General features: G+C 61.6%; 3 protein-coding genes across 7 annotated transcripts; 2 read left to right on the top strand and 1 right to left on the bottom strand.

Annotated features, from left to right (window-relative positions):
- Positions 1-37: 37 nt before the first annotated feature.
- Positions 38-16,426, bottom strand: MMS19 (MMS19 homolog, cytosolic iron-sulfur assembly component). 3 transcript variants are annotated; one of them, XM_080401831.1, is made up of 31 exons: positions 15,887-16,426; positions 11,949-11,997; positions 11,060-11,160; positions 9,363-9,448; positions 8,882-8,956; positions 8,244-8,313; positions 7,928-8,056; positions 7,665-7,726; positions 7,316-7,402; positions 6,936-7,010; positions 6,581-6,658; positions 6,151-6,289; positions 5,616-5,770; positions 5,329-5,407; positions 4,939-5,064; positions 4,553-4,634; positions 4,095-4,192; positions 3,364-3,504; positions 2,973-3,128; positions 2,629-2,728; positions 2,360-2,462; positions 2,174-2,248; positions 1,915-2,041; positions 1,731-1,831; positions 1,605-1,661; positions 1,308-1,494; positions 1,107-1,189; positions 845-1,009; positions 704-763; positions 480-580; positions 38-406 (listed from the first exon to the last, which is right to left on the bottom strand). In XM_080401831.1, the coding sequence occupies exons 1-31, from the start codon at positions 16,359-16,361 to the stop codon at positions 379-381; spliced, it is 3,450 nt and encodes a 1,149-aa protein (XP_080257957.1). In that variant the 5' UTR covers positions 16,362-16,426; the 3' UTR covers positions 38-378. The 3 variants fall into 3 exon arrangements, with proteins under 3 accessions (XP_080257957.1, XP_080257958.1, XP_080257956.1); XM_080401832.1 differs by lacking the exon at positions 15,887-16,426 and adding an exon at positions 14,552-15,436; XM_080401830.1 differs by having other exon boundaries at positions 1,605-1,831.
- On the top strand, positions 16,360-21,045 carry UBTD1 (ubiquitin domain containing 1; the record flags this gene model as incomplete). Its single annotated transcript, XM_080403082.1, has 3 exons — positions 16,360-16,426; positions 20,202-20,429; positions 20,660-21,045. 3 exons carry the CDS (start codon positions 16,360-16,362, stop codon positions 21,043-21,045), a joined length of 681 nt encoding a protein of 226 aa, XP_080259208.1.
- ANKRD2 (ankyrin repeat domain 2) lies at positions 21,041-25,367 on the top strand. Of its 3 annotated transcripts, XM_080401856.1 has the most exons (9): positions 21,041-22,862; positions 23,253-23,366; positions 23,450-23,611; positions 23,800-23,907; positions 24,075-24,173; positions 24,379-24,477; positions 24,610-24,708; positions 24,988-25,086; positions 25,173-25,367. In XM_080401856.1, the coding sequence occupies exons 1-9, from the start codon at positions 22,791-22,793 to the stop codon at positions 25,275-25,277; spliced, it is 957 nt and encodes a 318-aa protein (XP_080257982.1). In that variant the 5' UTR covers positions 21,041-22,790; the 3' UTR covers positions 25,278-25,367. The 3 variants fall into 3 exon arrangements, 2 of the variants coding, with proteins under 2 accessions (XP_080257982.1, XP_080257981.1); XR_013930406.1 differs by lacking the exon at positions 21,041-22,862 and having other exon boundaries at positions 22,873-23,366; positions 24,610-24,834; positions 25,173-25,211; XM_080401855.1 differs by lacking the exon at positions 21,041-22,862 and having other exon boundaries at positions 22,873-23,366.
- The last annotated feature ends 58 nt before the right edge of the window (positions 25,368-25,425 follow it).

The raw sequence follows: 25,425 nt of genomic DNA, 5'->3' as shown, positions 1-25,425 counted from the left end.
GTCGCAGCCTGAGCAGCACAGGGACCCCCCCCCAGCATTACCAAAACAGATAGATTTATTCCTCTGGCACAGGGGTTGCCACACACCATACATGTGTGCACAGGCCTGCCCTCTCTAGTCACACGTGGCGAGTCTGTCCGTCACTGTCCCTTGCTGCAGCAGAGGCTGACAAGCCACGAGCAGTACAGCTCCTTCCGCTCCGTGGGTGTTGGGAAGGTGCCGCCGTGAGGGGTGCTGTCTGCTGGCTTCCAAGCTCCAGCCCCAGTGGTCAGGGCAGTACTGGGGCTTCGAGGGTCCGTGGCATCAGTTGGATGGCTTGGTGGGTTAGCAGGGGCCCGGTCAGATTGTCAGTCAGCACAGGGAGGTGATGTGGGGTGCTCACCTGCCCGGACTCCCCAGCAAGAACCTGTGGGGACAGAGGTGGTACCATCAGCCATGTCCCCAAACACCAGCAACCCCAGCGGCTGGCAACCACTCACCATTCCCCCCGTGCTGCCACTGCCTCCTTCCGTACCAGCCTCTTCTTGTCATCCAAAGGCTTGGCCAGCGCCCGAATAACTCGGGCCTTGTATGGGAGCAGCTGTAGGACAGAATGGGCTCTTACAGTGAGAGAGCTGGGTGCTGGATGCCCCCAAGGAGGAGGTTTGGGACCCCCTTGCCCCTTTACATCCAGGAGGCAGCAGACTGCTGCGGGAGCACTTACCACTGTTGTGGGCAAGCTGGTAAGTGCATGGGCACAGCGCAGGGCGGCAATGCGGACAGCCTGGAACAGACAGGGGTGAGGGCAGCAGAGAGGGCAGGGGCGTAGGAGAGGAGTGTGGGGTGAAGGAGGGGGTGCACGCACCATGGTGGGGCTGGAGGTGAGGCTGAGGAACTTGGTGACCAATGTATCAATGTGCAGGCTCATGATCTGGGGAGCTTCAAGCAGCAGCGGCTGGAGGCAGCTCAGCGTGGAGAGCTGCACCACGTGGTCCGAGCAGGACAAGGCCTCAAGCAGGAGGGAAAGCAGCTGTAGGTGGGGAGGACACAGGAGACATCATGAGTAACTCCCACCCATGTGCTCTGCATTGCCACAGTCCCGCCCCGCTGCCAAGGCTGGGTCTCACCGTGGGTAGCTCCGTCACCAGCACAGGTTTGGGGAGGTGGTTGAGCACATGGGACAGGCCCTTCAGGTAATTGGCCTTCACGTCTGTGGAGAGCAGAGATGGTTGCAGGCAGGCAGAGGAAGAAGGGGACGCCAGCTTGAGTCCCCTGGGTAAGGGGTCACAGGGCGGCAAGGCTGGGCTGGGCTGGGGGCAGCCACTCACCAGGGCCAGCCTTGTAGAAGCCCTGCACCAGCTTGGGGACGTTGTCAGTGAAGAAGCGCTGGCGGAACATGATGCGCACGTCTGCGTGGCAGCCCTTGTGCAGCACATCTGGGGACTTGGCCATGAGCAGGGAGAAGCCGTCAGCCACGGCAGGGCCCAGCTCCGCATCACCCAGCAGGCCCAGCAGCTGCGAGGGAGAGAGCTCTGAGAGAAGGTGCTCAGCCACTGGGGTTCCCAGCCAGCCGCACGGGGAGCAGGCATGCTCCTCCAGCATCACCCAGCCCCACCACTGCCTACCTTGTCCGTCAGGTGGGAGCTCAGGGGGTGATAGCGCAGCACCAGGGCTTTGGTGACCTGTGCAGGCAGAGCAGAGTTAGCACCAAGCCGGCCCCCCAGCTCTCCCACATCCAGGGTGGGCCTTACCCAGAGCAGCAGGGTGAGTGCCTGCGTTCGGCGGGGCCCTTCTGCAAGGCTGGGCTCCATCCTGTTCACTGCAAGCTGCAAGATCTCATCCAGCTGCTGCCCTGGGGACACAGAAGGGACAGGCTGAGCTACTCCCCTGCCAGCAGTAGGCAAGGACCCGTGTTGTCCTGCTCAGCTCCCTTACCTGCCGGGTGCTTGTTCACCAGCCCTGCAAAGCACTTGGCAGCTGTGGTAGCTGTGAAGGGGCAGTTGCAGGAGCAGCTCAGCGCCAGCAGCTCCCGGAGCAGACGTTCCTGCTGAGGAATAGCCACCTGGAAGAGACACGGCGTGTGTTACAGGCCCGGGCCACAGACGCTCCCTTCTGCCCGTGGAGTTTGCTGTGGGCCCAGGTCAGAGGGTGCTCAGTCAGGGCCCCCTCTCCACTCTGTTCCCCACCAACTTACATTGCGGGGCAAGGAGCAGACAAGGGCCATGAGGAGGGCAACCAGGCGTCTCTGTGCCTCCAAGCACTCCCCGTCCTGCAGGGGAGTAACAACACCCACGTCATTATGGTCCTTGCTGCCAGCCTGTGCCAACACGCTCATCCCCTGGCCCTGCTCCAGCACCCCAGCCCCAACCACCCAACACACCTCGAAGGGCTGGAAGGAGCAGGGAAAACTGTTCTGGGGCAGGAAGGAGACCTCTCCATCCAGGAAGAGGGGCACCACATGAGACACGCTCTGGGCAGCCAGCCTAGAGAAAGCAGACATTGCAATGTGCTGCTCTGGGAGGGCCACCAGAGAGCTCCTGGGTGCCTCCCGGGAGGCGAACAGTTGCCCTCTACAGATAGCAGCAGGGGGAACGCAGCCGGCCCCCTCCCCACAATGCAGTGTCCGGTGTGTCCCCCAGCATCACTCACTCAGGGCTCAGGTGAGTGGTAGCAGCGCTGATGACTGGGACCATGGCAGCCAGCACCTCTTCCTCCAGCAGCGCCTTGCCCAGCAGCGAGTGGGTGCTCTCTGCATGCAGCAGGAGGAAAGGGACACGCTGCAGCCCACTGCCCAGAGGGATGAGGCAGACACAGCCCCCTGACCCACACCAGCCCTGACGCAGGGCTGCTCTGCCTCTGGCAGGCAGCAGTGGGCACGCAGTGTTGGCAGTTGCCGGAGGGCAGCAGCAGCAGCACTGGCTGCAGGGTCAGGGACCCCCCAGAGAGCCAAGGAGCTGCCTGCTCTCCCTCTTCTGCTCCAGCCCCACACCTACCTTGCATGGCAGCCTGCACAGCCATGGCCAGCAGGCAGGGCACCACTGTCTGGTGGTAGTACCAGCAGCCTTCCGCGTCCTGCTGGCACTGCAGGGCCACACGGTGCAGGCTCTGGCACACAGACACAATGTCTTGAGCGTTCCCGGCCTCGCTCCCTGCAGGACACGATGATCACCATCTTACCAAACAGCTGCAGCACCCACCCCTCTGATCTGTGCCGGTATCCCAGGGCAGCGCAGCCCTCCCTAGTCCCCCTCCACCAGTGGGATTCAGAGCCCAGCCCATGGCTCCTCCCATCACTGCCATCCCACCCTCCCAGCCATCGCTGGCAATAGAGGCAGCTCCTGCCCAGATGCGCTCTACAGAGCTGCCCGCTGCAGGCTGCATTACCTTTGTGCACCTTCCAGAGATGCTGCAGCAGGACAGGGACAGTCTCCCTCACAATGCTGGTGTGGGTGGACACAGCTGCCAGGGCCTGCAGGCAGCGCTGCCGCAGGGAGCAGTGGTCACGGGAGCTCTCCTGCTCCCGCTCTGAAGAGGAAACACACCTCAGAGGAGTGCTGGGGTGATCCCAGGGCCCCTCGCTCCAGGGCATTCAGGGCCCAGACCCTGCCAGGGTGGACGGGGTGAAGCAGCACAGCAGAACTAGCCCGTGCCAGGCCCAAGGCCAGGGGTCCTCAAACTACGGCCCGCGGGCTGGATACAGCCCCCCAGGGTCCTCAATCCGGCCCCCCGTATTTCAGACCCCCCTGCCCCCCGCCCCGCCCCCACCGGGGGCTGGGTGGGGAAACCAAGCAGCCGCAGATGACTGCCTGCCACTTCATCCGTGTGCTGGCCCTCTGTTTAAAAAGTTTGAGGACCCCTGCCCAAGGCACTGTGCCTGCCCTGTGGCTGAGCAGCTCCTCCCCACCAGGGTGATCCTGGCCACACAGGCTGGTTGCCAGCAGCAGGCACGGTCTTCCCTGTGCCAGTACCACAGTGTCTGTGCTAGGAATTCCCCAAGGAGAGCCACCAACCTACATCATCTGGCACAGCCCCACTGCCCGGCAGGAACCAAATGGGGGTGGACAGGCTTCAACCAAAACCAGAGGTCACTCCCTTCCCAAGGCTGCCAGCCCTACCTGACTGCAGCTCCTCTTCAAGCCTGGGTACCACGCGTCCAGAGAAAACCTTTGGGTAGACAGGAGCCAGAGATCCAGCTGCCTCCATCGCTGCTTCGCTGCCAGGGTGGGAAGAGATTAGGATGGGTGATGTGAGCACTGCAAACCTGGAGCTGGTTGTACACCAGCTGCACAGATCTGGGCTAAAAGGTGCCTCCAGGAACCAATTTCTCAGCAATCTCCCTTTTTCACCTTACTGGCAGGCAGAGCAGACCCCTCTACTTCGACAGGCCCAGACTTTCTCATCTCCAGTCCCTAAGTCATCTGGTTTAACCCTTTGCTCTTACACCCACATGGTCTTATAGCTCAGACAGTTCCTGCGCTATTCCCAAGACTACAGCCCCTCTGTGTAGCAAATCCAGGCTTTGTTCCTCTCCCCAGAATGTGAATGACTGCAGTGGTGCCAACCCACCCCTTACCTGCTCTGGGAATCCTCCTCACGCAGAGCAAGATGGATGAGGTGATCCACAACCAGCTCCAGGTCAGAGGGAGACAGGAAGCCTGGAACAAAGCCATAAAGGAAACTTGCCCATGGCCAAAGGCAAAGATGCCCGTGTTCTGGCCAGCATCCTTCCCCCTCATCCAGGCTAGCAGCAACACACCAGCATGCCAGAGATACAAGATGCCCAGCACAAACAGACAAGAAAGAGAGACCAAGTGTCCCTGGATCTCACGGCCCGGATAGAAAATGCTGCCAGCGCTCCCGTGCACCTACAGGCAGCAGGCAAGGACAGCCCAGCAGCCACATGGCACCAGAACAGGGCGACACCTCCCTCTGCCTCCCCAAGGGAAACAAGGCACCAACCTTGCAGGGAGCCCAGGACAGTCAGTGCCCTGATCCCAACCAGTTGCAGCTGCACACTGGGATCCGTTAGCGCTGAGAACACCACAGAGCAAACCGGGGCTCGGAGTGACAGCAGAGTGCTCTCATCTGGAGAGACAGAGGCATGGAGTCACTGACTACACCTGGCTGACACTGCACAGCCACCACCACAGCACCCAACAGACCCTTTCTTGGGCCCTGCTGGTTGACCCCCAACCACACAGGGTCCCTGGGACATCAGCAGGGGGTCGCACATGCAGCCACCCAGGTCAGTGAGCTTTCCTTCTCTGTCAGCATACATGAAGGTGAGGCCAGAGCCAGCAGCCCCCTGGGACACGGGTGCTTCTGGCCAGAGAGACCAGCCAGCCTCACCTTCTCCCACATGTCCCCACTTCTGCTGCAACTCCAGGAAGCCCAGCAGCATTTCCAAGATTGTCCTCCTCTGGCTGCTCTGCAGGGACACAAAGGTGTAACCCAGATCACCGTCACTGCTGGGACACAGCTATGCCTCAGCCCAGCACTGCAAGGCCACAGGGAGCCCACGGGTCCCCAAGCACAGCCAGGGAAAGATGCCCGCTCTGCTCCCACCGAGCCCTGCAGAGCCAGCGGGTGCACTTGGCCCTGCTGTCTGTGACCACAGAGGCCAGGGTGCCCCTCACCTGCGAGTGCTTGCTGTACTGCTCCAGCAGCAGAGGCAGGACGCTGCGGGTGACATGGTGGTAGGCGCGGAGGGAGGCACCCGCTACTGCCTGCAGGAGTTTGGCACTGGGCCACACCAGCTTCATGTCGGGCTCACACAGATGGTGCCTGCAATCTGAGATAGGCTGGGCGTCAGCTGCACCAGCAGAGCTCCTCTGCCTCGCGTGCAGGGCTGGGCTGGGACATGCTGCCAGGGCACAGCTCCGAGCTGCAGCACTGCCTCCCTAAGAGCTGCTCACCCCCACCTCCAAGTGCACAGGACAGCCTTGGATGCCCCAATTCCAGCAGAGGGAAGTAATGCAATCCTACAGGAATTTCCTACTGTGCCCCCTTCTCCTCCCTTCCCGCAGCCAGTTACCTTGGAGAAGCCAACAGTGGCTGTGAGGGCTAGAAAGAGAAGAGAGGCTTCAAAGAGAACAGGAGGGAAGATCTCTAGCTAGGAGGATGCTTGCAGGCCTGGCTGCTCAGGGCAGGGTAGTTCTCTCTGCTAGCTACCTTGCAGGATGCTGCTGAGGAAGGAATCCAGCAGATCCTCGGTGTCAGAGCTGAGCACAGAGCGGGAGAGGCAGGCAGAGAGGGCATGCAGTGCGGCCAGGCACTCCGCCTCGACCTTTTCGCTCGCTGTCTGGAACACCTGCAGGAGAGGCCGTAGGATGAGCTAAGCCCTATGCTGACCCCAAACACAGACTTCACGGTCCCAGTGTGGGCTGAAGGGGCTCAGGCTCCCATTTCACTTCCTGTGTGCTTTGACCAGGCAGTAGGGCACATCCAAGCCCCAGGGACACATTGATAGGGCTGGCCTGTCCCCCACTTTTCAGCTGGGGGCTGCTGGGAGACATGAGGCTCGCCTGGTCTGGCTGTGAACTCCTGCTCAGCAGGAGCCCAGATGTGGCGGCGCATTTGTTAGGGGCCCTGCAGTACTCACCTCCCTGCGCAGCGAAGACCAGAGGCTGGGAAGGAATTCCTGCAGCTCCTTCTGCCCATAGATAGCACAGCAGGCAGTCTGCCAGAGGGAGCCAGGAGAAAAATCAGAGAGAAGCCAGTACCAGGAGGACATAGAGCCGTGACACTGCCCATCCTGGCAGGCTCATGCTGAACTACACAAACCACTCAAGGGACAGAAAAATAGGGAGTGATGCAGGCCAAACTAGGACCCTGGAAATTGTGGCTTTGTAGGGGAGAGTTCTCTGGCTGGCAGGGAGAGGGGCTCAGAGGTGGCTGGTGGCTGCTGCTGCCACATGCCAGCTGTGGGCGAAAGGCAGTAGGGGATCCCTCCTTACCAGAGTCTGGAGGGAGTCAAGCTTGGCACTTTGGAGGTCTGAGTCCATCTTCTCAATAAGCAGAGGGAGAAGGAACTGCAGAGAGAGGCACTCGGACTCAAGCCCAGCCTTTGCACCACCTTGTCCATGGCCCTGCAGGGCTGCAAGCTCAGCCTCTGCCAGAACTACCCTTGTAAGCAACAGGCAGCCCCTTCCCAGGGTGTCAGCATCAGCACCCTCCCCACACCCACCACCAGCAGGAGACAGAGCTGCCCTAATGCAGGCCCCTAGTCCCAGTTGTTCCCATCCCACAGAGCCACAGCAGGAGCTGCAGCACTATGAAATGCAGCCTACACTCAGGGAACAATGGGCTGCTCAAGAACCCCCTAGGAGCTTCCTACCTCAGCAAATTGGGGCGTGGAGGTCAGTACAGCCCGGAGGCTCAGGATCAGGTCTTCTCTCTGGATGCCATGAGGGTCATTGGGGGGCTGGAAAGGAAGCGGAGAGCAAGTCATCCACCCATCAGGAAACCTCCCAACCCAGCCATCAGCTGAGGCTGCATCACATCTCCAGCAAGGCAGCTGGATGCCAGTCACTGCAGCCAGCATGGCACTGGTCTGTCAGCCTGAGTACCACAGTTCACAGCTCAGCACTCCCCAGCCAAGACTCTTGCCCACCCCCTCCTCCCATTCTCTGGAGGGGACCCAACCCCAGAAGGAATAGGCTATGGCATGGGGCAGACTCACTCACTGGAGTAAAATCAATGGGGAAGTAGCAGGATGTAACTTCAAACAGCTCCTCCACAAAGGGACCTGCAGGGAGAGGAGAGGGAGTAAGCAGAGATGCTAAGATACAGCAGGTATGCCTAGTACCCACAACAGGCTGGCTACGCAGCTCCTAAAGCATGTCAAGGACCACCCCAGCCCTAGTCAGACCCAAGAGCCATCCCTCCAACAGCTCAAAGAAAAGCAATATGTCTCCCAGCCAGCTCTGCACAGCAGGCACAGGCTCACCCAGGGCATAGTTCTTGGCAATGAGATCACGCACGATCTGGAAGGCCACCAACAGATTGCGGGGATCCTTCTCCCCATCCATCACCTGGATGAAGCCGAAGGTGAAGTCGGCACCCAGGCCCTTCAGCTCTGCAGAAAGAAGGAGTGTGAGTAGGTGCAGGACACCAGACCTCACCACCAAGCCATAAAATCAGCCCAGCCCTGCAGCCCTTCCAGCTCTCCTCAGGCAGAGCCACAGAGCTGCTGGATAAGGTGAAAGCAAGCCATTTTCCCAGCGTTGACAACTCCAGAGTGGTTCTGGCATCTGCCCGCTCACCTTCCTCTCTGGTGCTCATGAAGTTGGTGATGATGCTGTAGACTGTGTGGCGGTCCAGCTGCAGGAGGGACTGGAGGGAGGAGCAGAGCAATCAGAACAAGCCTCCGCACATGGTGGCACTGCTACCCACCAGCCAAGGGCAGCCCATGCCCTTGAGAAGGGGGCAGGACCCCCAGCAGCTCAGCTGCTGCTTCCTGGCACACAGATCCCATTCAGCACATGCCTGTGCAATGGCACCTGAACACGGCTGTGTCCATCACTGCATAAATGCACCATCACAGTCACACCAGGGCCACAAATGCTGGCCAAGGCCCTGCCAGCATCAACAATTTTAAATCAGAGGAGCATCTGGGAGCTGGGGACTCTTAAACACAGCCTGAATAGAGCAAAGGAAATAATTCCCCCAGGGATGAGAGAAGAGAGGACAAGGGCCAAATGGGATCTTCAGCTGTTGTCTGCCTCTCCCTCTGCAGTTAGCCATGCTGTCTCTAAGCTCTGCAGAAGCACTGCACTGCGCGGAAGGATGTGCTACACTGCACTGCTGCTGCATGTGCTCAGTTCTCAGGGCGGGAAGGCCATACCCAGTCACCCAGGGAGCGGGGAGCAGGGATAGGAGGATGGGAAATCACATTGCTCACCTGCACATGTACCTCCTGGAAGATGGCTTTGAGCACAGACACTGATAGCCCTGAGGACAGCACCTCACACATGCTCTGGGGACAGGAAAAGAAAAGCAAGAATAGAAAACCATGATGACAGCCATATAACAGAACTCCTGTCTCTCCACAGCAGCTGCCTGCAGGATCCTCTCCTACAACAGGGAGAGCTCACCACCCCCATACACAGGACAGGGCAGGACACCTATCATCTGCACTGCTCCCCAGAGTGGCCAGGGAATCCTTGCCCCAGTAGCAGCATGGGGCAGGAAACCAAGGCAATCTCCTCTGCAAGGGGCACAGCAGGAGCACAGAGGAGACAGGGCTATGCCACCGGGCAGGAGCTGACAGCCCAGCCAGGCTCTGCTCAACAGGCTGCTCCAGCCTGCACCGAGGTGTTGCATGTCCCTGGCACCATTCTGGAGCACACTGCCATACCACGGGCTCAGAGGTGCGAACTCACCAGTGCTCGGAGTCCTTGGAGCACCGAGGGGATCACAAGGTGATGATCTTGCAGCCGGTTCTCATAGAACAGGACCAGATGCAGCACTGTCAGGAACAGACACACATACGCGTTAGACCCAGGAAATGCAGCTACCGGGTGCTGGCCACAACTCTGCCAAAAGCAGCTGCCAGATTAAGAGCATGCACATCTTGCACCAGTGAACGGGACAAACTGCCACTGTTGGGTGCACCCACCTGGTTCCAACGCCTTCACCCTCCCCTCATGACCAACTACATCAGACCGCAGCGGGGCAGCACCCACCTCTGGCTGCTGCAGAGGTACTGGAACTACCCGAGAGGCATTTGCCCTGGCCTGTCCAGACATGTGGGTACAGACACCAGCAGGAAAGCGGCAGACACCTGCTCAGCCGAGGCTGGAGGATGTCGTGGGGTGGGGCACAGGGCTGGAGCCCGAGCTCTGGCTTCTCTGCACTTGGCTCCACAACACGTTCCCAACCCCTGAGTCACAGCCACGGGCGCCTGCACACCCCGGCCGTGGGGAGTGGCAGCAGGAAGCAGACTGGAAGAGCCGGCTAGCAGCATCCTGCGCCCACAGCTGCTGCAGAAACTCACCCCCCCAGGAGGCAGCCTGACGCAGCACTTGAGAAATGAACTGCGTGAGGAGAAACACGAAGGGAGACAGGGCCAGCTGGGGGTGTCACAGCAGCTGCCTGTGCCTTCCAGGGAGCTGGCTCTGCCCACCCTCCTCCAGAGCTCCTGGTGACTTGGCTGTAATCCAGCTCGCTCCCCTTGCTCAGCTGCCCTGACTGCCAGGCATCCCTACCAAACCTCCCCACCTCCAGCTGCCCATCCAGAGCACCCAACCCCATCACAGTCATCACACCTGACTCTAGCTACACTAGTACCTAGTCTGACCGTACTCTCTCTGCACAGCTGCTCTTGGCCCTGCCTGGAACTAGTTTAAGCCTTACAGAGAGCCAAACACCAAGAACTAAGCACCTTTTACTTCCATCCTTCCCTTCCTCCACCTCACTAGCTGGACCCCCTGCCTTGTCAGCCTGCTGGCACAGTTTCAGCTACCCAACAGCAAGGCCTCCAGGCCCACGTCAAAGTTCAGCAGCACTTACTGGCTTCCCCTGCTGCCAGCCAGTTGCTATGGGGCATTTATCACAGCCAAACCTTCTCCTTGCCTCCATGAATGGGGCGACTTCAGCTCCCCGTGCTGGTCCTCCACTCCATTCTTACCCTCACACTGATCTCCCCTCCTGCCCAGGCCCCAGGGTTCCCCCAGAGTTAACCTAGGCAGGCCACAGGGCTTCGACATGACTCGCTTTGTGAAGGATGGTTTTCCTGCACTGAATCACCACCCAAGGATTTTGACATGCAGATGTATCCCCAAGGCGTCCCACGTGGTGCTGAGCACACCTGGGCGTGCAACACCCACACACTGCCAGGGGCACCAGCTGCAGCTTAGGGCTTTGGTGCGTTTAGGGAATTACATTAATTGTGTGGTGAGATTGGCAAAAAGGCTGCAACGTGAGGCCCTGTACCCTCCTTGGACTCCTTGAGAGACACATGCGAAATCGTCACAGCGCTAAATCAATCCCTTTGCCAACCACAGGACAGACATTTGAGTGGCGCAGGCTTTGCCCCCAGCCTGCTAGCAGCCACTCAAGGACCCTGAGCAGCCCTTACCTTCCTTCTCCTGGAGCAGGGAGTAACACTGGAGCAGGACTTGTGACAGCAGCTGGATGCCTCGCCCTCGTGTCCGAGGATCTGTGCTCTCCAGACAAGACCTAGTCCGCGTGGGAGAAAGGCCAAGAAGCCTGTTGTGAGCAGGAACACCCAAGCAGGAAGCACATCCTAAGCAGACACACTGTAAAAACAAAGGGGTGCTGCTCTCTGGGCAGGGCAGTGGTGGCCCAATCTTGCCTGAATTGCCAGCAGGGTGGGAGTGGACTCCTCTTCCCCTGACTGTGTTGCACGTGTGTACCTGGCCCCAGAGCCACGCAGCAAGAAATCCAAGTTCTCAACTTGGACCAAAAAGAAATTGCTCTTGCGCCATGTTCTGCATCTGAAACTCAGACTACCAAGATCACAAGGGCCAAAAAAGGGCAAAGCCTCTTACAATGAGGCAAACCCAGCCCCCAGATGGGGAGAAACGAGCCTCTCTAAGGCCCAGGTCATGACAGCTCGGAGACTGGAGCAAAAGCTGCGCCAGCCAGCTCGTGACATGGTGATGTGCAGCTGTGTGCTCTGGCAGCTCCTGCTGGGGACAGCCTCAACTGAAAGTGGTCTGTAGCTCGCTGCCTGTCACAACACCCCTCCTTGGTCCTGGGAGAGCATCAAGAGCTGCTCCAGCCTTGCTCCTTTCCCAAACAGCTCCCAAGTCCTGGGAGGGCAAAGCACCACTCAGGCCCCATGCTGTGAGCAGACAACATCCTGGCAGGCCTGCATACTGTGGTGTGTCTGAAGCCAGCTCGTCCCGGACCGAGCACACTTTTCCTTGTCACTGTCCCTCCTTGCAGGAATCTCCCCTGCAAGGCTCTCATGTGATATACAACAGGTATAAGGTTTTTCTTACCCCAAAGCTTCCACAAGCTGCAGCACCGTCCAGCTTCCATCCTTCACCCCTGAAGAAAGGAGGTAAAGAGAGTGAACCAAAGAGGCTCCCAGACCGTCAGTCGGGCACAGCACTGGCGATGGGTGCCAGGAAGGGTCCTGGCACCACAGGGGGAAAGGCTGGCTGGGTGCCAACACCTTGCTAAGCACTGAAGGAGCCATGTGCACTTAGTTGGTAGAGCTGCCTCCAGCCCCGCCTGCGAACATGTCTGGGACCGAGAGCTGCCTTGTCTGGATCAGAGCTGAGAGCAGGCAGCAAGGCGTGAACTTGCCTGCACTTTGCCTCTACCCCCTCCCCGCAGCCTGGCTGCATCCATCACTAATGCGTAGCTCCCAAGAGAAGCCTTGCTGTGCTCCGCTTTGGTGAAACACCAAAAAACACTTCTCTAATGTGAGCAAGGCAGGAGGAGACAGAAGGCAGCTTCCCAGGTGCTTCCTGGGGAGAACTAGCCAAGCAAATAGCCCAGACACCAGTGATCACCCAACTTGCCACCCTGGCACCACCTTCACACTATGCTGAGCAAGACCTGCACAAACTCTCTCCAAGATGAAATGCAGGGAGAAAGGCAGCTTTGTGGTCAGAGGAAGACAAGGCGCTGAGACTCCTGGAGTCTATTTCCAGCTCTGACTCAGACACACCCCACCAGGTTGCCTCACTCACCTCCTGCCTCAACATTCTTGCAACTCAACTGGGGGAAAGAGTCACTCCTTGGGAGGCTTTGGTAAGGACCTGCTGCATCCTACAAGAGCCTTGGCAGAAGGGCAGGTTCTCCATTCCCACCCACCACCAATGTGACACCTTCCCAGTAGGAAAGCTCTGCGTGTGCCCCTTAGTTAGGCATGGGGTGGGACGCGAGGGACTGCCTTACCTTAGACCCCTAACCTGTAGCTCAGGTGGGCAAGGGACATTGCTGGCAAACTAGCAGCACCCTTCCACTCTCTACCCCGACAAAACAGCTTTCCTCCACAAAAAACGCACCTTCTAGTCACCAAGACTCACTGACTTTGCCCAGAAGCACTTCTGGGAACTCCAGACGGCCCTGTTCTTCTCCCTGCTCTGATGAAGTCTTGCCTACATGACTGACAGGGCACCCACCCCCTCAGAAGCCTAAAGGTTTCATCTGGGGCTTTCCCAGGCCTTGTCTCAGCTAATGTCTCCTGCTGTTGCAAGCATTTCCTGGCTCTTCCTAAGCAGTTCATTCCAGTATATTCCAGTCATGCTGTTCATCAGAGAGTGGTCTTTGGGGATAGGAGGAGGGCTGGCAGTGTTTTCTGATGGCAGGCAGCCCCGACTCCAGAGACAGAGCTTCCAATCCTGCTCGACACAGAAGGAAGAGGGACAGAACACATAAGGGGAGCTGCAAGGAAGAAGAGGAGCCCAGCAGGCTGCAGAGTCCACAGCCATAAACGGAACAGGAGGTGCCTTGAGCAACAGCCACAAAGTGTTAGCAAAATTTAGTGCAGAAGAACCACAGAGCAACAGCAAGCAGGTGCTGTGCACCAGCATAAACCAGAGTGGACTGCCAAGAGAACTTGTCTGGCCCCTTTGTACCCTGCATCCCAACATCCTGCTCTGCAAGCTCATGAAGTGTTTGTGCCTCTGAACCACCGTGGAAGAAGTCTGAGAGAAACTCCGTGTGGTCAAGCACTCTGCCTCCTCTACACAAAGCTGCTGGTTTCCTAATCAACAGGAAAGAGCTGCAGTGTAATGATCAAACCACAATCAGCTATTGATGCTCCCCACTGCTAGTAGCCCCTTCACTTGGGGCTGAGAACTTCACTCTGTTCTCAGGGTCCCAGGGGTGCGACCAGCTTCACCTCGCATGGAGTGACCACACCAGCCCTGACCTGCAAATACAGCTTCCTGCTCACAGGCAGAGCTGTGCAGACCACAGCTTAAGCACAAGCACAGCTATAATTGGACCTGCCTCATCAACACAGCAGGCACAGCGGTGAGCCCATGAAACTTCTGCCTCCACATCTGGCAGCAGCACGTCCCCGTGAATCCCAGCGCTCCCCTTACCAGGAGGGGCTGCCTTCCTATTCTGGTGTTCCAGTAGTCCCAGAGGCTAAACAGAAGCAAGCCATTTACCCTTTGCTACATTATTACTTGGAATCAATCTGCTCCCTTTCCTGACATGTCTGTCCCCCTTTCACACAGTGTTCTTCTAGATGTCAATCACTTCTGCAGGCTTTCCATTCTTGTCTCCCTCATACCCTCAAAACACGAGCACAGCATTCATGGGGAGCATGTGATGGTTTTCCGTAACAGCAGTATCCTTCTCTCCCCATCTTTTAATAAGAGTTCAGCCCCCTTCTGCCACCCATTGACCTGTGCAGCCTGAGCTGCCTGTGACAGCACCAAGACCCTTCTTCCACTTGCCAAGTTACACTCAATTTAGTACCCAGCAACACATGGGAGAAGCTCAATGCATTTCTTCCAACAATTACAAAATGGCCACAAGGTTAGACAAAACCTCCCTTTCACTCAAGGATGTATCATGCAATTTAAAACTTTCTGATGTGTTATTCTCTAAGAGGTCAGAGGGACCAAAGGACACTTGCCAGCTCCCTTGCTTGTCAAGGTAGGTTTGTCACAAGTGCTGTATGGCTGATGAGAGCTGGGGGGTGGGGAGGGCAGGCAGGGGCAGCTCTTCTCTTTGTATGTCTTCGAAGAGACAAAGCTTTCTCCAGGCACTTCTGTAACATGACCACAGATGACTCCAGCAGTTATAAGGTTATCTTTCCCCCTGTCTATCTGAAGCATCTCAGAGGCTTTGTGCAGCTCTTTTGCAACATCTTGAACGTCACATAGTTTAGTGAATTCCTCCAAGTAACCTTGGCATTTTCTTCATTCTGTGTTACACAGAGCACTGGGTGACCTTCCCATTTTGCCAGCTCATCTCATCACCAAGGTATCATGGATCAGTTCACAATCCATCAGCCTTGGGAAAGGTCTGCAAGTTACTCCTCTGTGTAATGTAACCTACATAGTCCTTCTCTGCTCTCTCAGCTCCTTTCTAAAACACACTGAAGCCACTGCCTAGAAATACAAACATGCCACCTTGTTCTTAGAAAGCCACGTTCCTGAAGCTGCAAATTCCCTAATGTAACGAAGTCACCAAATTGCTACGCCAAGCAGAACAAATTATCCAAAGAAACCAAATGACTCAAGCCCTGCCAGGAAAGGAAGAGAAACCACAGTGAATGCAACCAGAGCCTGGGCCCCAGACGCAGAAGCCAGTGAAGCCAGTACATCGGTCATCTCCCACAGCATCTCAGCAAGACCAGGAGCTCCTTTCCCACTGGTGCCTCCTCTGCCACCCAGCCACAGCCACCCATAGCCGGTACCACCCACAGCAGCTCCCACTGCCCCCCAAACCTCCAGCGCTGGGGCCCGCCGCCTCATGCTCCCGTCAGCACACACATCCCACACCGCACCCCTCACGCTGAAGCCCCGCTCCCTGCTCCAGGCCAGCCCCTGGCACCTTCAATCCCACCGCATGCTCCAAGGCCAGCCATCTAAAACCCCGAGAGACCCCAACGCCTCTGCCCTCACCCCAGCTCCCAACAGCCACCATCGCCCCCCAGCCACCTCTGCCTGGCCGCTGCAGCCCCTCACCGTAGCTGCTGCCCCCCTTCCATTGCCCAGCTCGCAGCCCAGGCCCTGCCCGCTGCCCCCCGCCCCGCAGCCTCAGGCCCCAGCCCCACAGCCGGGCCCGGGCCCTGCCCCGCAACCCCCAGCCGGCCCCAGCCCCACGCTCACCCTCACGGCCCGCCCCGCACCCCCACGCCAGGCCGCACCGCCCCCGGCCGTGCCCACGCCCGCCCCAGGCCCGGCCCCGCCGCCGCGCCCGCGCCCACGCCCGGCCCCGCCCCGCCGCCGCGCCCGCCCGGTACCTGCCGCAACCTCGGCGGCGCGGCCGTCCTGCTGCCCGGCCACGAAGGCCTGGACGGAGGCGGCGAGCGCCGCAGCTCCCACCCCGGCCGCCGCCATGACACCCCGCGCCCCGGGCAGCGGCCACCGGCCCTCCCGCCGTGCGCATGCGCCGGGCCCCGGCGCCGCGGGGGTGACAGTCCGCGCAGGCGCACGCGGGGGGGGGGGCGCCCCCTCCTCACCCCTCCGGCCCGGGGCAGCGGGGGGGGCGGTGGTACGGCGGGGCGGAGGGGACAAACGTGCGGCGGGAGCGGGCGCGCGCACGTGGGCGGTGCCGGTGCGGGCGGTCACATGCGCACCTGGCGGGGCGGGGCGCGGCGCGGGGCGTCTCCGGCGGCGGGGCGGCCCCGGCCTCAGAGCCGGGCCCCGCGGTCGGCTGCAGCGCGCAGCCGGCCCGGCCCCATGCCGAGCGCCGCCGCCGCCGTCGAGCCCCGCCATGGGCGGCTGCGTGGGGCGGCAGCGCCGGGAGCGGCCAGCCGCCGGGAACCCCCGCAAACGAGCAGGTGAGCGGGGCCGGGCCCGCCCCGCCCGGACACCCCCGGGATCGCGGGCGCCGGGGGGCGATCCCGTGTGCCTCTGGGCGCGGCGGGCGCGGGGGAAGCGTGGGCACCGGAGGGGCGCAGTGCATGGCGCGGCGAGGGCTGTCCCGCGCACAGCCTCAGGACCCGTTCCGCGCCGCCGGCGGCCCGCCGGCACCGGGGCTTTCGGCCAGCTGCGCGGCCCCGGGAGCGAGCAGGCACCGCGGCTCCCGGCCCGGCGGCACTCCGGGGGTCTTGCGGGGTCAGGGCGGGGGTGTGCGGCGCATTTGCCTCTCCCCGGTCCCTCCAGGGAAGGGTGTGTCCCGGGCGGCCGGGGGGCTACAAGGCAGGGGGTGCCCTCGGCTTGGGCTTGGCGGCGCCCCCCGGCACGCTGGGTCCCTGCCGGCCCGGGGTCGGTGCTGCCCGTGCACCGAGCTGCTGCCGCCGGGCACAGCCCCATCCCTGCGCCCCCGGGGTTTCGGGAGGTGCCGGTGACTTGGCCGCGGGGCGGGCAGGGAGAAGCTGCGCCGGCCCGGAGGGCCGGGGCGGGGGGTACCGGTGCGGCTCCCCGGAGTTACCGGCAGCCGAATACGCGGGCGCCGTGAGGCGCCTCCCTGGAGGATCGCGGAGGCCACGGGGATGGTACGGCTACCTGCCGGCAGAGGGGACGTGGGCCGGCAGGGTGAATCACACCTGCCTTCCCTTTGTCCGCCTCCCCGGCCGGGGCAATCGCAGCCGGTAATTAACGTGTTTATGGCGAGGCGGTGGTAGGCGGGAGAGCGGGGGCACGGAGTATGTGCCCGGGACGGGGCGCCCCGGCCCTCTCCCGCAGCTGGGATGCGGGGGTGGCGTGGGGGAGTGGGACGGTGCCCACCCCGGGGTGCCCTGCTGGCTCAGGTTAGGGTGACAGCCCCCCCGGAGCCGGAGCCCCCCAACCCAGCATGCTCTGGCCCCCAGGGGTGCAGGTGCCTTCTTGTGGGAGCCAGTTGGTACTGGGGTCCCCAGCCGACCGTTTGCCCAGCTGGGTGCAGGTGTGGGGCTGTTGCCTCATAACTTGGGGCTGCTGTGGCTGGGGGTCAGATCTCAACATCTGGATCCATGTGCTCCCCTCCTGTGGCAGGCAACAGCTGGCTGCAGAGGCTGCGTCTCCATCAACACTACTCATTCCCTGCCAGGCTCTCCTGGGATGGGTCACAGTCCCCTCCCTGTGCCCCTGGCAGCTGCTGCCGCTGTATTGCAGCACATCCCTTCTGAGGGGAGTGGGACTGTCCCTGGTTGTTGAGGTGTCCATGCCACCCCTGCCTTTGCTTGTGTGGTGCCATCAGCCCATGGGAGCCACTCAGCAGGTGGTGGTGGGTCAAGCAAGGCTGCAGCTGCCTTCACCCACAGTACCAGTACGGGGACACTGGCTCAGGCTGGCAGGTCCCAGCATGCGAGGACGTGCTGTTGGCGGGGAGGGGTGCTCTGCCTGCCTGCCTCTGCTCCTGCGGGGGCCTGGCTAAGCAGCCTGCCTGCCAGGCCAGCTCCTGCCCTGGCTGGGGCTCACTGCAACCCCCTGCAAAGAGGTGCTGCCAGGGCTCCCCACAGCAGGTGACAGTGTTTTTCCTGGGGTAGCCAGCTTGACACAGCAGGAGTAGTAGGGGGATGCCCATGGCACGCAGCATCCCAGCCCTGCCTGGCCCAAGAGGGGACCAGCCAGCACTGCTGGAAGCAGTGTCGCTTGCCATCTGGCTGGCATCTGTTTCGATGCCAAGCCAACCTCCAGGACCTGCTGGCTGGGGCTGCTGAGCTTTCCCCAGGACTCCAGCTGGGCAGGGAGCAAGCCCCAGGGCAGGAGAGCCTCTAGGGCACAGCCTCCTGCCTGGGGGTCCTTGTACCGGGGCACCGGGTGGGGCTGAGCTGCAGGCAGGGCACTGCAGGCACAGGGCAGGAGGCAGGCATGCTGCCCGCGAGATCCTGTTGGCTCGAGTCCGGGCACAGCGAGCGGCCAGACCTGTCCGGTGGTGCCACTGCGGAGAGTTGCACAAGGGACCAGGAATAGAGCAGCAGGAGGTGATTAGAGGTTGTGGGGCCCAGATGGGCGGCAGCAATAAATAGATAAGGCTTAAACCCCAGCCTACCTGGGCAAGGCTGCCGGGCACACCTGCCTGCATGGGGCAGCTGCAACCTGTCCCTGCTCCCCGCCACGGCCGGGCCCCGCAGCTCGATCCTACTGCCTCCCCCGGGCCAGCCTCTTCCCTTTGCCATGAGCCGAGCTGAGGGGGTGGCTCCGGCTGGGTGTCCTGCCATGCATGACAGCCCCGGCTGTGGGGACACATGCCACAGCCCGGTGGCCACAGCAGCGTGGAAACGTGGTCCCAGCTGTGCCCTTCAGGCTGGTTGTGGCTGCTGCTCCGGGGCAGGTGCTGCCTCTGACCTTGCTCTGTCCTGCGGTGCTGCAAATCCCTCCTGCCCAGCACCGTGACTGCTGAATCGGCAGTGCTGGCTGCAGCCGGCTGCCCTCACTCCTCCAGGGATGTGGGCAGGATGCCGCTTGTCAGGGATGCTCAGCATCCAGCCCTGCGTAGCTGAGCTCCTGTGCCCCATGGGGACCCCTGGGGTGGGTGCTGTGTGTCACATCTAGGTCTAGGTGGGTGTTTGCTGGGAAAGCAGGTGCTGTGCTGGCTCCAGTGGTCTTGGACGGGGTGGGATAGGGCTGGTACAGTTAAAAAAGGTCACATAATGCCTTGTTGTCACCACACGTTTGCCAGGGAAAAGCTGCCTGAGGAACATGGCTCAGCCCGCAGCTGGCAGTGGTGGCTGTCCCCAGCAGCTGGGGTGTGTGGCATTGCCTTGCCTGGCGGGTCACTGTGTGGGCACCTGCATCCTTCCTGCCCGGCGGGGGCTCCGCATCTCCATCCCTGCAGGAAGGGTGCTGGCTGTGCGCCCCAGGGAGAGGGGGTGGCAGGAAGGAGTTGTCACTTATTGTCCCCAGCTCAGCTGGGAGTGACAACAGCTCCTTCCTGCCCCACGCTTCCGGCCCAGCCATGGGGCTGACAGGATGGGCCTGTTCCCACGGGGCACAGCCTGGCATAGGGAGGACAGGGCAGTCTGGGGCTGGCATGGGGGTGGCCCAGACCTCTGGGCAGTGCTGGCTGTTGGGGTTCCCTGGGGACATGGTCGGGGGCTGTTTCATGGAGAGCCAGCTCAGTTATGGCTGTTGCTGGGGTTACCTGTGGAGTGGCAGCCCTCCATGCCAGTGATGTCTGATGCCCCCTGATGCCCTGGATGCTGTGTGCCTGCTGTTGTGTCCACAGCTGGTCCCTGACATCCTGGGGTGGGCAGAGAGGACAGCAAGGTCCTGCCCACCCATCCCCCGCCGGGGCTGCAGCTCAGCCTTCGTAATCCCCTTCCCACTCCAACTCACCAGCTTATTTCCTTGCTAATTCCCCAAGATATAAATACTGCTCTGCCTCAAAGGGCCCCGAGGCCCTATGGCCATCCCATGGGGCAGGGGCTGGTCTCCCTAGCATGGGGGCAAGAGCCTTTGTTCCTCCTGGGGGTAAAGGATGTCACTTGAGGAGGCAGCTGCTATGAGGCCAGTGGGACCTTGAGTAGGGCTTGCTTTAGCTGAGCTCCCCCTGGCTGTATTGGGGACTGTGCTGGGCAGGGTGGACCTTCAGGTGCTGGTGTGCATGGAACCTGTGGGGATGGAGAGGTGGGAGGCTCAGGGCTCAAGGGGGAGCCCCATCCCTTGGCTGAGCATCCCACCCCTCCCCAGGCCGCAATGAGCCCCTGAAGAAGGAGCGTCCCAAGTGGAAGAGCGACTACCCCATGACAGACGGGCAGCTGCGCAGCAAGCGGGATGAGTTTTGGGACACAGCACCTGCTTTTGAGGGCCGCAAGGAGATCTGGGATGCCCTGAAGGCAGCTGCCTATGCTGTGGAGGCCAATGACCACAGCCTGGCCCAAGCCATCCTTGATGGAGCCAGTATCACCCTGCCCCACGGTGAGAAACGGCACCAGGGTTTTGGGTGGGGTGGGTGCTGAGTGCCCCATATCTGGGCACATGGGGGTCCCAGGTTGGAGATGAGAGGGGTTCCCAGCTGCCATCCACACAGCTTAGCCCAGCCAAGCTGGGGCAAGACAGGCCCTGCCCCACTGCCTGGGGTGGCCCTGTCCCCATCTGAGTGGTCCGTGGGGATGCCCGCCCACAGCATCTCATCCTGCTGTCCCCAGGGTCCCTGACGGAGTGTTATGATGAGCTGGGCAACCGGTATCAGCTGCCCGTCTACTGCCTGGCACCTCCTGTCAACCTGATCCTGGAGCGGAGTGAGGAAGAGGCAGCAGAGCCGGCCGAGCCCCTGCCCAATGCCCGTCGGGAGTTCACCCTTAAGGTGCGGCTCTCCACTGGCAAGGACCTGCGGCTCAGCGCCAGCATGGGTGACACCATCGGGCAGCTGAAGAAGCAGCTGCAGGCGCAGGAGGGCATCGACCTGGCCTGGCAGCGCTGGTTCTTCTCAGGCAAGCTGCTCACTGACCGCACGCGGCTGCAGGAGACCAAGATCCAGAAGGATTTTGTTGTGCAAGTGATCGTCAACCAGCCCCTGCCGCCCAGGAACTGAGCCACCCCTGACTGGTTGCAGGGAGAGGACAGGGGGCTGGGGGACAGTGGCACCTCTGGGGATGCCCTGTGCCGTGTCCCAGCCCTGCCAGAGCCAGGGCAGCCCCTGCTCCCCCCTGAGGCTGTCCACCACCCATGTGACCCCACAGGAAGGTCTGGACGGGGCTGTGCCCCTATGGTTGCCCCCCTTGGCTGGGGACATGGGCACACACTGTGTTTGCTGCAGGAGGTTCGAGACCAAATGTCTCTGGGGCAGTCAGCGTGGCTGGGGCCCCACTGCCAGGCTGTGCTGGCAGGGAGAGGCCGTGACCCGCTGGGCTCCAGGTCCCCCTGGCCGGGAGGCCGCGGGGCGTTGGGCTGGGTGGAGATGTCTCCCCGCTGTACATAGTCTGTATTTATCAATAAAGCCTTTTCATCCTTCCTTTGGCCTCGGGGGGGCGCTGTCACCTCCATCCACGGGAGATGCCCCATGCTTGTCCTGTGCCTGCTCCCATGCCAGGCTGGGCACAGGGTGGCCAGGGAGAGCCTGCGTGCCCCAGCTCTGTTCCCTGGTACCACCCCAATGCTGTCCTGCCACGCCTGGGGCTCTTTGCCTGCCTGGACCCTTCCCCAGCGCTGCAATTCTCCATTGCCATCCTGGCTGCTTGCTGGTGTGGGGCCACTGCCTTCCCTTTCCCAGTGCTTCCCATCTGAAGGTTCCAGCCTGTGTCTGCCCTCGGGCCAGGCAGGACAGTCCATGGAGGGGGACAGTCCCAGGGCCATCGTCATGGCCACCATTGTCTGTTCTGGTGAAAATGGCACCTTGGCACCCATAGCACAGGGCACCCAAGGGTGGCCTTGGGAACTGCCCAGAAGGGTGACAATGACGTGTCCCCATCTGTCCTTCCCCCAGGTCCTGTGCTGGGGGCTGGTGCCCAGCGCATTAACTGTCCTGGCACAGGGCAGCACCGGCCTCATCTTACAAAGGGGAAGAGCAAAGCCCAGGGGGGGCTGAACAATGTCCCCACTGCTGGGAATAGCTGCTGGCTCTGCCCCTCGGCCCCACGTGAGGCTGGTCCTACTGCCAGGCTGCTTGTGCATGGCAGGGGAGGCCGGGAAGCCACTGGGACGCTGGCAGGGCTGCTTGGGACACTCTGCACCTGAGGTCATCCCCCAAAGTGGTGTGAAGGGGCCACAGCACCTAGCACCGCCTGCTGCTGGCTGAGAAGTTTCAGGGGCCCCCATCACCTCCCTTTGGGGTGGGCAGCAACCCCCCCCCCCTCTAGGTGCCAGGGTAATGCCTGTGGGTGATGCAGTATCTGGTTGTGTGGGGAGCATCCTGGCTGCCCAGGGTCAGTGGCACAAGACCCATGGGGTGACTTTGGACTGTGTACCCACTCTGCTGAGCCTCTCTGGACTGGCTGCTGCGAGCTGTGTGCACCCCAGCTCCCCATATCCGGCACGGGGGTCCCAGGCAGCTGGGGGGGGGTGGGGCAGTGGTCTCTTTAAGAGGGTGCAGGGCTGGGAGGTAAGCCAGGGCCACCAGAAAGCAGGAGGGTGAGCTCATGGCAAAGCTGCCCCAGTCATGTGGAGCAGCCACAGCTGTTGGTGCCCTTGGGCTGCGGGACGGAGGGGCCAGCGGCATAAAGCCCCGTGGCCACCAGCAGCACCGGGAGCAGCACCGGGAGCCGGGGCCAGGCACTCCTTGCCGGCGGTGGCGAGGAGGAGAGGCTGCATCCTGTGCGGCGCTGTGCACTGCTGGCAGACATGGAGCTGGATGTGCAACGGGCCAAAGAGCTCATCGAGCAGAAGCTGGCAGAGGAGGAGGAGGAGGAGAAGGTGGGTCCATAGGGCAGGGGGACCTGCCCGGGCTGCGGCAAGGACCTGCCTTGCACTGTGTCCATCATCAGGGACTTGGATGTGAGGAGGCTGGCACTGACCCTGCCATCCTGGGGGTTGCAGTAAGGTGGTCAAGGGCTCGCAGGGGTACCAGGTTCCCAAGCCGGGAGCTCTTGCCCATGGGGCAGAGCCAAGCAGCAGGCAGGCGACCAGCTTGGCAAGTAGGGCAGGTAGGCAAGTGCAAGCCCAAGGGCTGTCAGGCATCCCATAGACTTCAGCAGAGAGCTGTGAGCCATGCCTAGAGCCATCTCCACTGGCTGGCTGGGGGTGGAAGCAGTGGGGATGCTCTGTACCCAGCCAGGACCATGCAGCCCCTCTGTGCCCATGCAGCGACTCAAACGGGATGGTGCACTGGAGCCGCCAGCCGTGGAGCGGATGAGCACACCAGAGCTGGAGCAGGAGAAACGCTGTGGCCCCAGGAACAGGGGCCTCGAGGCCGTCAAGGTGAGGGGGTTTGGGGCACGGGGGAGCCAGGAGGTGGCTGAGCACAAAGAAGGCAAACGGGGCACTTGCCCGTCCCTCCTCAGGGCCAGGAGCGGGTGCGGAAGAGCTCAGTGGACCTGCGGCGGGAGATCATTGACGTGGGGAGTATCCAGCACCTCATCGAGCTCCGCAAGCAGCGCCGACAGCGACGTGAGGAGCGGGCGGCCACCCCTGAGCCCCCACCACCACCTGAGCCTCTGGAGATTGTACGCCATGGGGTCCTGGGGTGCAGGAGGGGGGCTGCTGGGGCAGAGGCTGGAGCCCCCATGAGCCAGTCCCCAGGTCACCCTGCCAGCCAGGGACCTCCCTGGGGAAGCAGGGCAGGGGGCCCCCAGTGTTGTCCCTTCTCCCGTGCCCCTGCTATGCCCCAGCCCTGAGCCTGTCCCACTGCCAGGAGGGTCCCGTGGAACCAGAGACCTTCCTGCGAGCTGCTGTCCAGGGCAAGATGCACATCATTGAGAAGTTTCTGGCAGATGGTGGCCCCCCTGACACGTGTGACGAGGTAGCATCCCCTGTGGCTGCTGGCCACCCCTCGCCTGCACCCTGCCACCATGCCCTGCCATGCCCCCTGGCAGCGGCTGGGACCTCCCAGGACAAGGCTGAGGGTTTGGCCAGGTGGGGCCAAGAGAGGATGGGTCTGTCTGCCAATGTGGCACCTTATCCCTGCAGTTCCATCGCACCGCCCTGCACCGCTCCTCGCTGGAGGGACACACAGACATCCTGCAGAAGCTGCTGGACAGCGGGGCCACCGTGGACTTCAGGGACCGGGTGAGGCTAGATCCTGCCCTGGCTCCATGCTGGTCTGACCCTCTGGGTGTGGTGCAGCTGGAGCAACAGCAGGGCTGGGGTCCTGGCCGCAGAGCAGTGCTGTCCCCACCACCGAGGTGGCTGTGGGCAGGGATCTGCCAGCTCTGCCGTGGCATGGGAATGGGGTGGAGGTGTCCCCCGCCATGATTTTGCTCTGTGCACCCAGCTGGATTGCACTGCCGTGCACTGGGCCTGCCGGGGCGGGCACCTGGATGCTGTCAAGCTGCTGCAGGACCACGGGGCAGACCTCAACCTGAAGGACAAGGTGTGCAGGGCAGAGCCCAGGGGCACAGGGCTGTGTCTGGGGCATGGGCATGTCCCAGGGGACCGAGACTGACCCTGTGCTGGGTTAGCGGGGGTGGGCACTGATCTGGTGTTCATCTCCTCCCCGCTCAAGCTGCTCAGCACTCCCCTCCACGTGGCCACCCGGACTGGGCACCCTGACATTGTGGAGCACCTCATCCACTGTGGGGTGGACATCAACTCCCCAGACAGGGTGAGTGCTGCAGCCATGCAGCCAGCACTGAGGCGACAACACTGATCCCCCCTCCCTTGGCTGACCCCGCCAGGAGCTCCCAGCAGCTGCAGCAGGGCACATCCAGACTCACATCTCTGCCCCGGGGTACTGGCAGCCACAGACGGGGCTGGGGTAGACACTATCCTCCTTGTCCTAGCAAGGAGGTGGGTGTGCTGGGAACCAGGGAGCAGTGCTGGGGACAGGCAGGGCGTCCCTAGGCTTGGACCACGATCCCCAGCCAGGCTGTGTCTCTTGCAGGAAGGTGACACACCGTTGCATGACGCCACACGGCTCAGCCGTTACAAGATCATCAAAATGCTGATCCTGCATGGGGCTGACATGATGGCCAAGAACCAGGTGCGCAGGGGGCCAGCAGCGGGGCCATTTGCTGCCCCACCACGTTGCACCACCCAGCCCCAGCCTGTCTCTGCCTGCTCTTGCAGGCTGGCAAGACCCCGACGGACCTGGTGCAGCAGTGGCAGGTGGACACACGCCAGGCACTGGAGACCAAAGAGCAGCCGCAGGGGCAGACAGAGGTTCCCGCATGACAGTGCCAAGCAGAGACCAGGGACCGGGCTTGGCTCCAAGGAGCTGGATCCAGCCGAGACTTATTCATGTCAATAAAAGCCAGCGAAGAGCAGCGTTGGGCTCCGGGGGGCTGTGGGGCTGGGCAGCCTGCACTGGGGGCAACGGAGG

The sequence above is a fragment of the Falco punctatus genome (assembly GCF_963210335.1).
Source record: "Falco punctatus genome assembly, chromosome: 9".
Lineage (NCBI taxonomy): Eukaryota > Metazoa > Chordata > Aves > Falconiformes > Falconidae > Falco > Falco punctatus.
The sequence above is the reverse complement of the archived record's forward strand: the minus strand, read 5'-3'. Positions and strand labels throughout refer to the sequence as shown.

Excerpts from the sequence above, each read along its gene's own strand:
- ANKRD2 (XM_080401855.1), top strand. The coding sequence starts at position 23,157 with ATGCCTAGAGCCATCTCCACTGGCTGGCTGGGGGTGGAAGCAGTGGGG. Across the intron at positions 23,908-24,074 it reads CCCCTGACACGTGTGACGAG|TTCCATCGCACCGCCCTGCA; the intron begins GTAGCATCCCCT and ends TTATCCCTGCAG. Across the intron at positions 24,478-24,609 it reads ACCTCAACCTGAAGGACAAG|CTGCTCAGCACTCCCCTCCA; the intron begins GTGTGCAGGGCA and ends TCCCCGCTCAAG.
- MMS19 (XM_080401830.1), bottom strand. The coding sequence starts at position 16,361 with ATGGCGGGGCTCGACGGCGGCGGCGGCGCTCGGCATGGGGCCGGGCCG. Across the intron at positions 2,042-2,173 it reads TCTGCTCCTTGCCCCGCAAT|GTGGCTATTCCTCAGCAGGA; the intron begins GTAAGTTGGTGG and ends TGTCTCTTCCAG. Across the intron at positions 764-844 it reads TCACCTCCAGCCCCACCATG|GCTGTCCGCATTGCCGCCCT; the intron begins GTGCGTGCACCC and ends TGTCTGTTCCAG.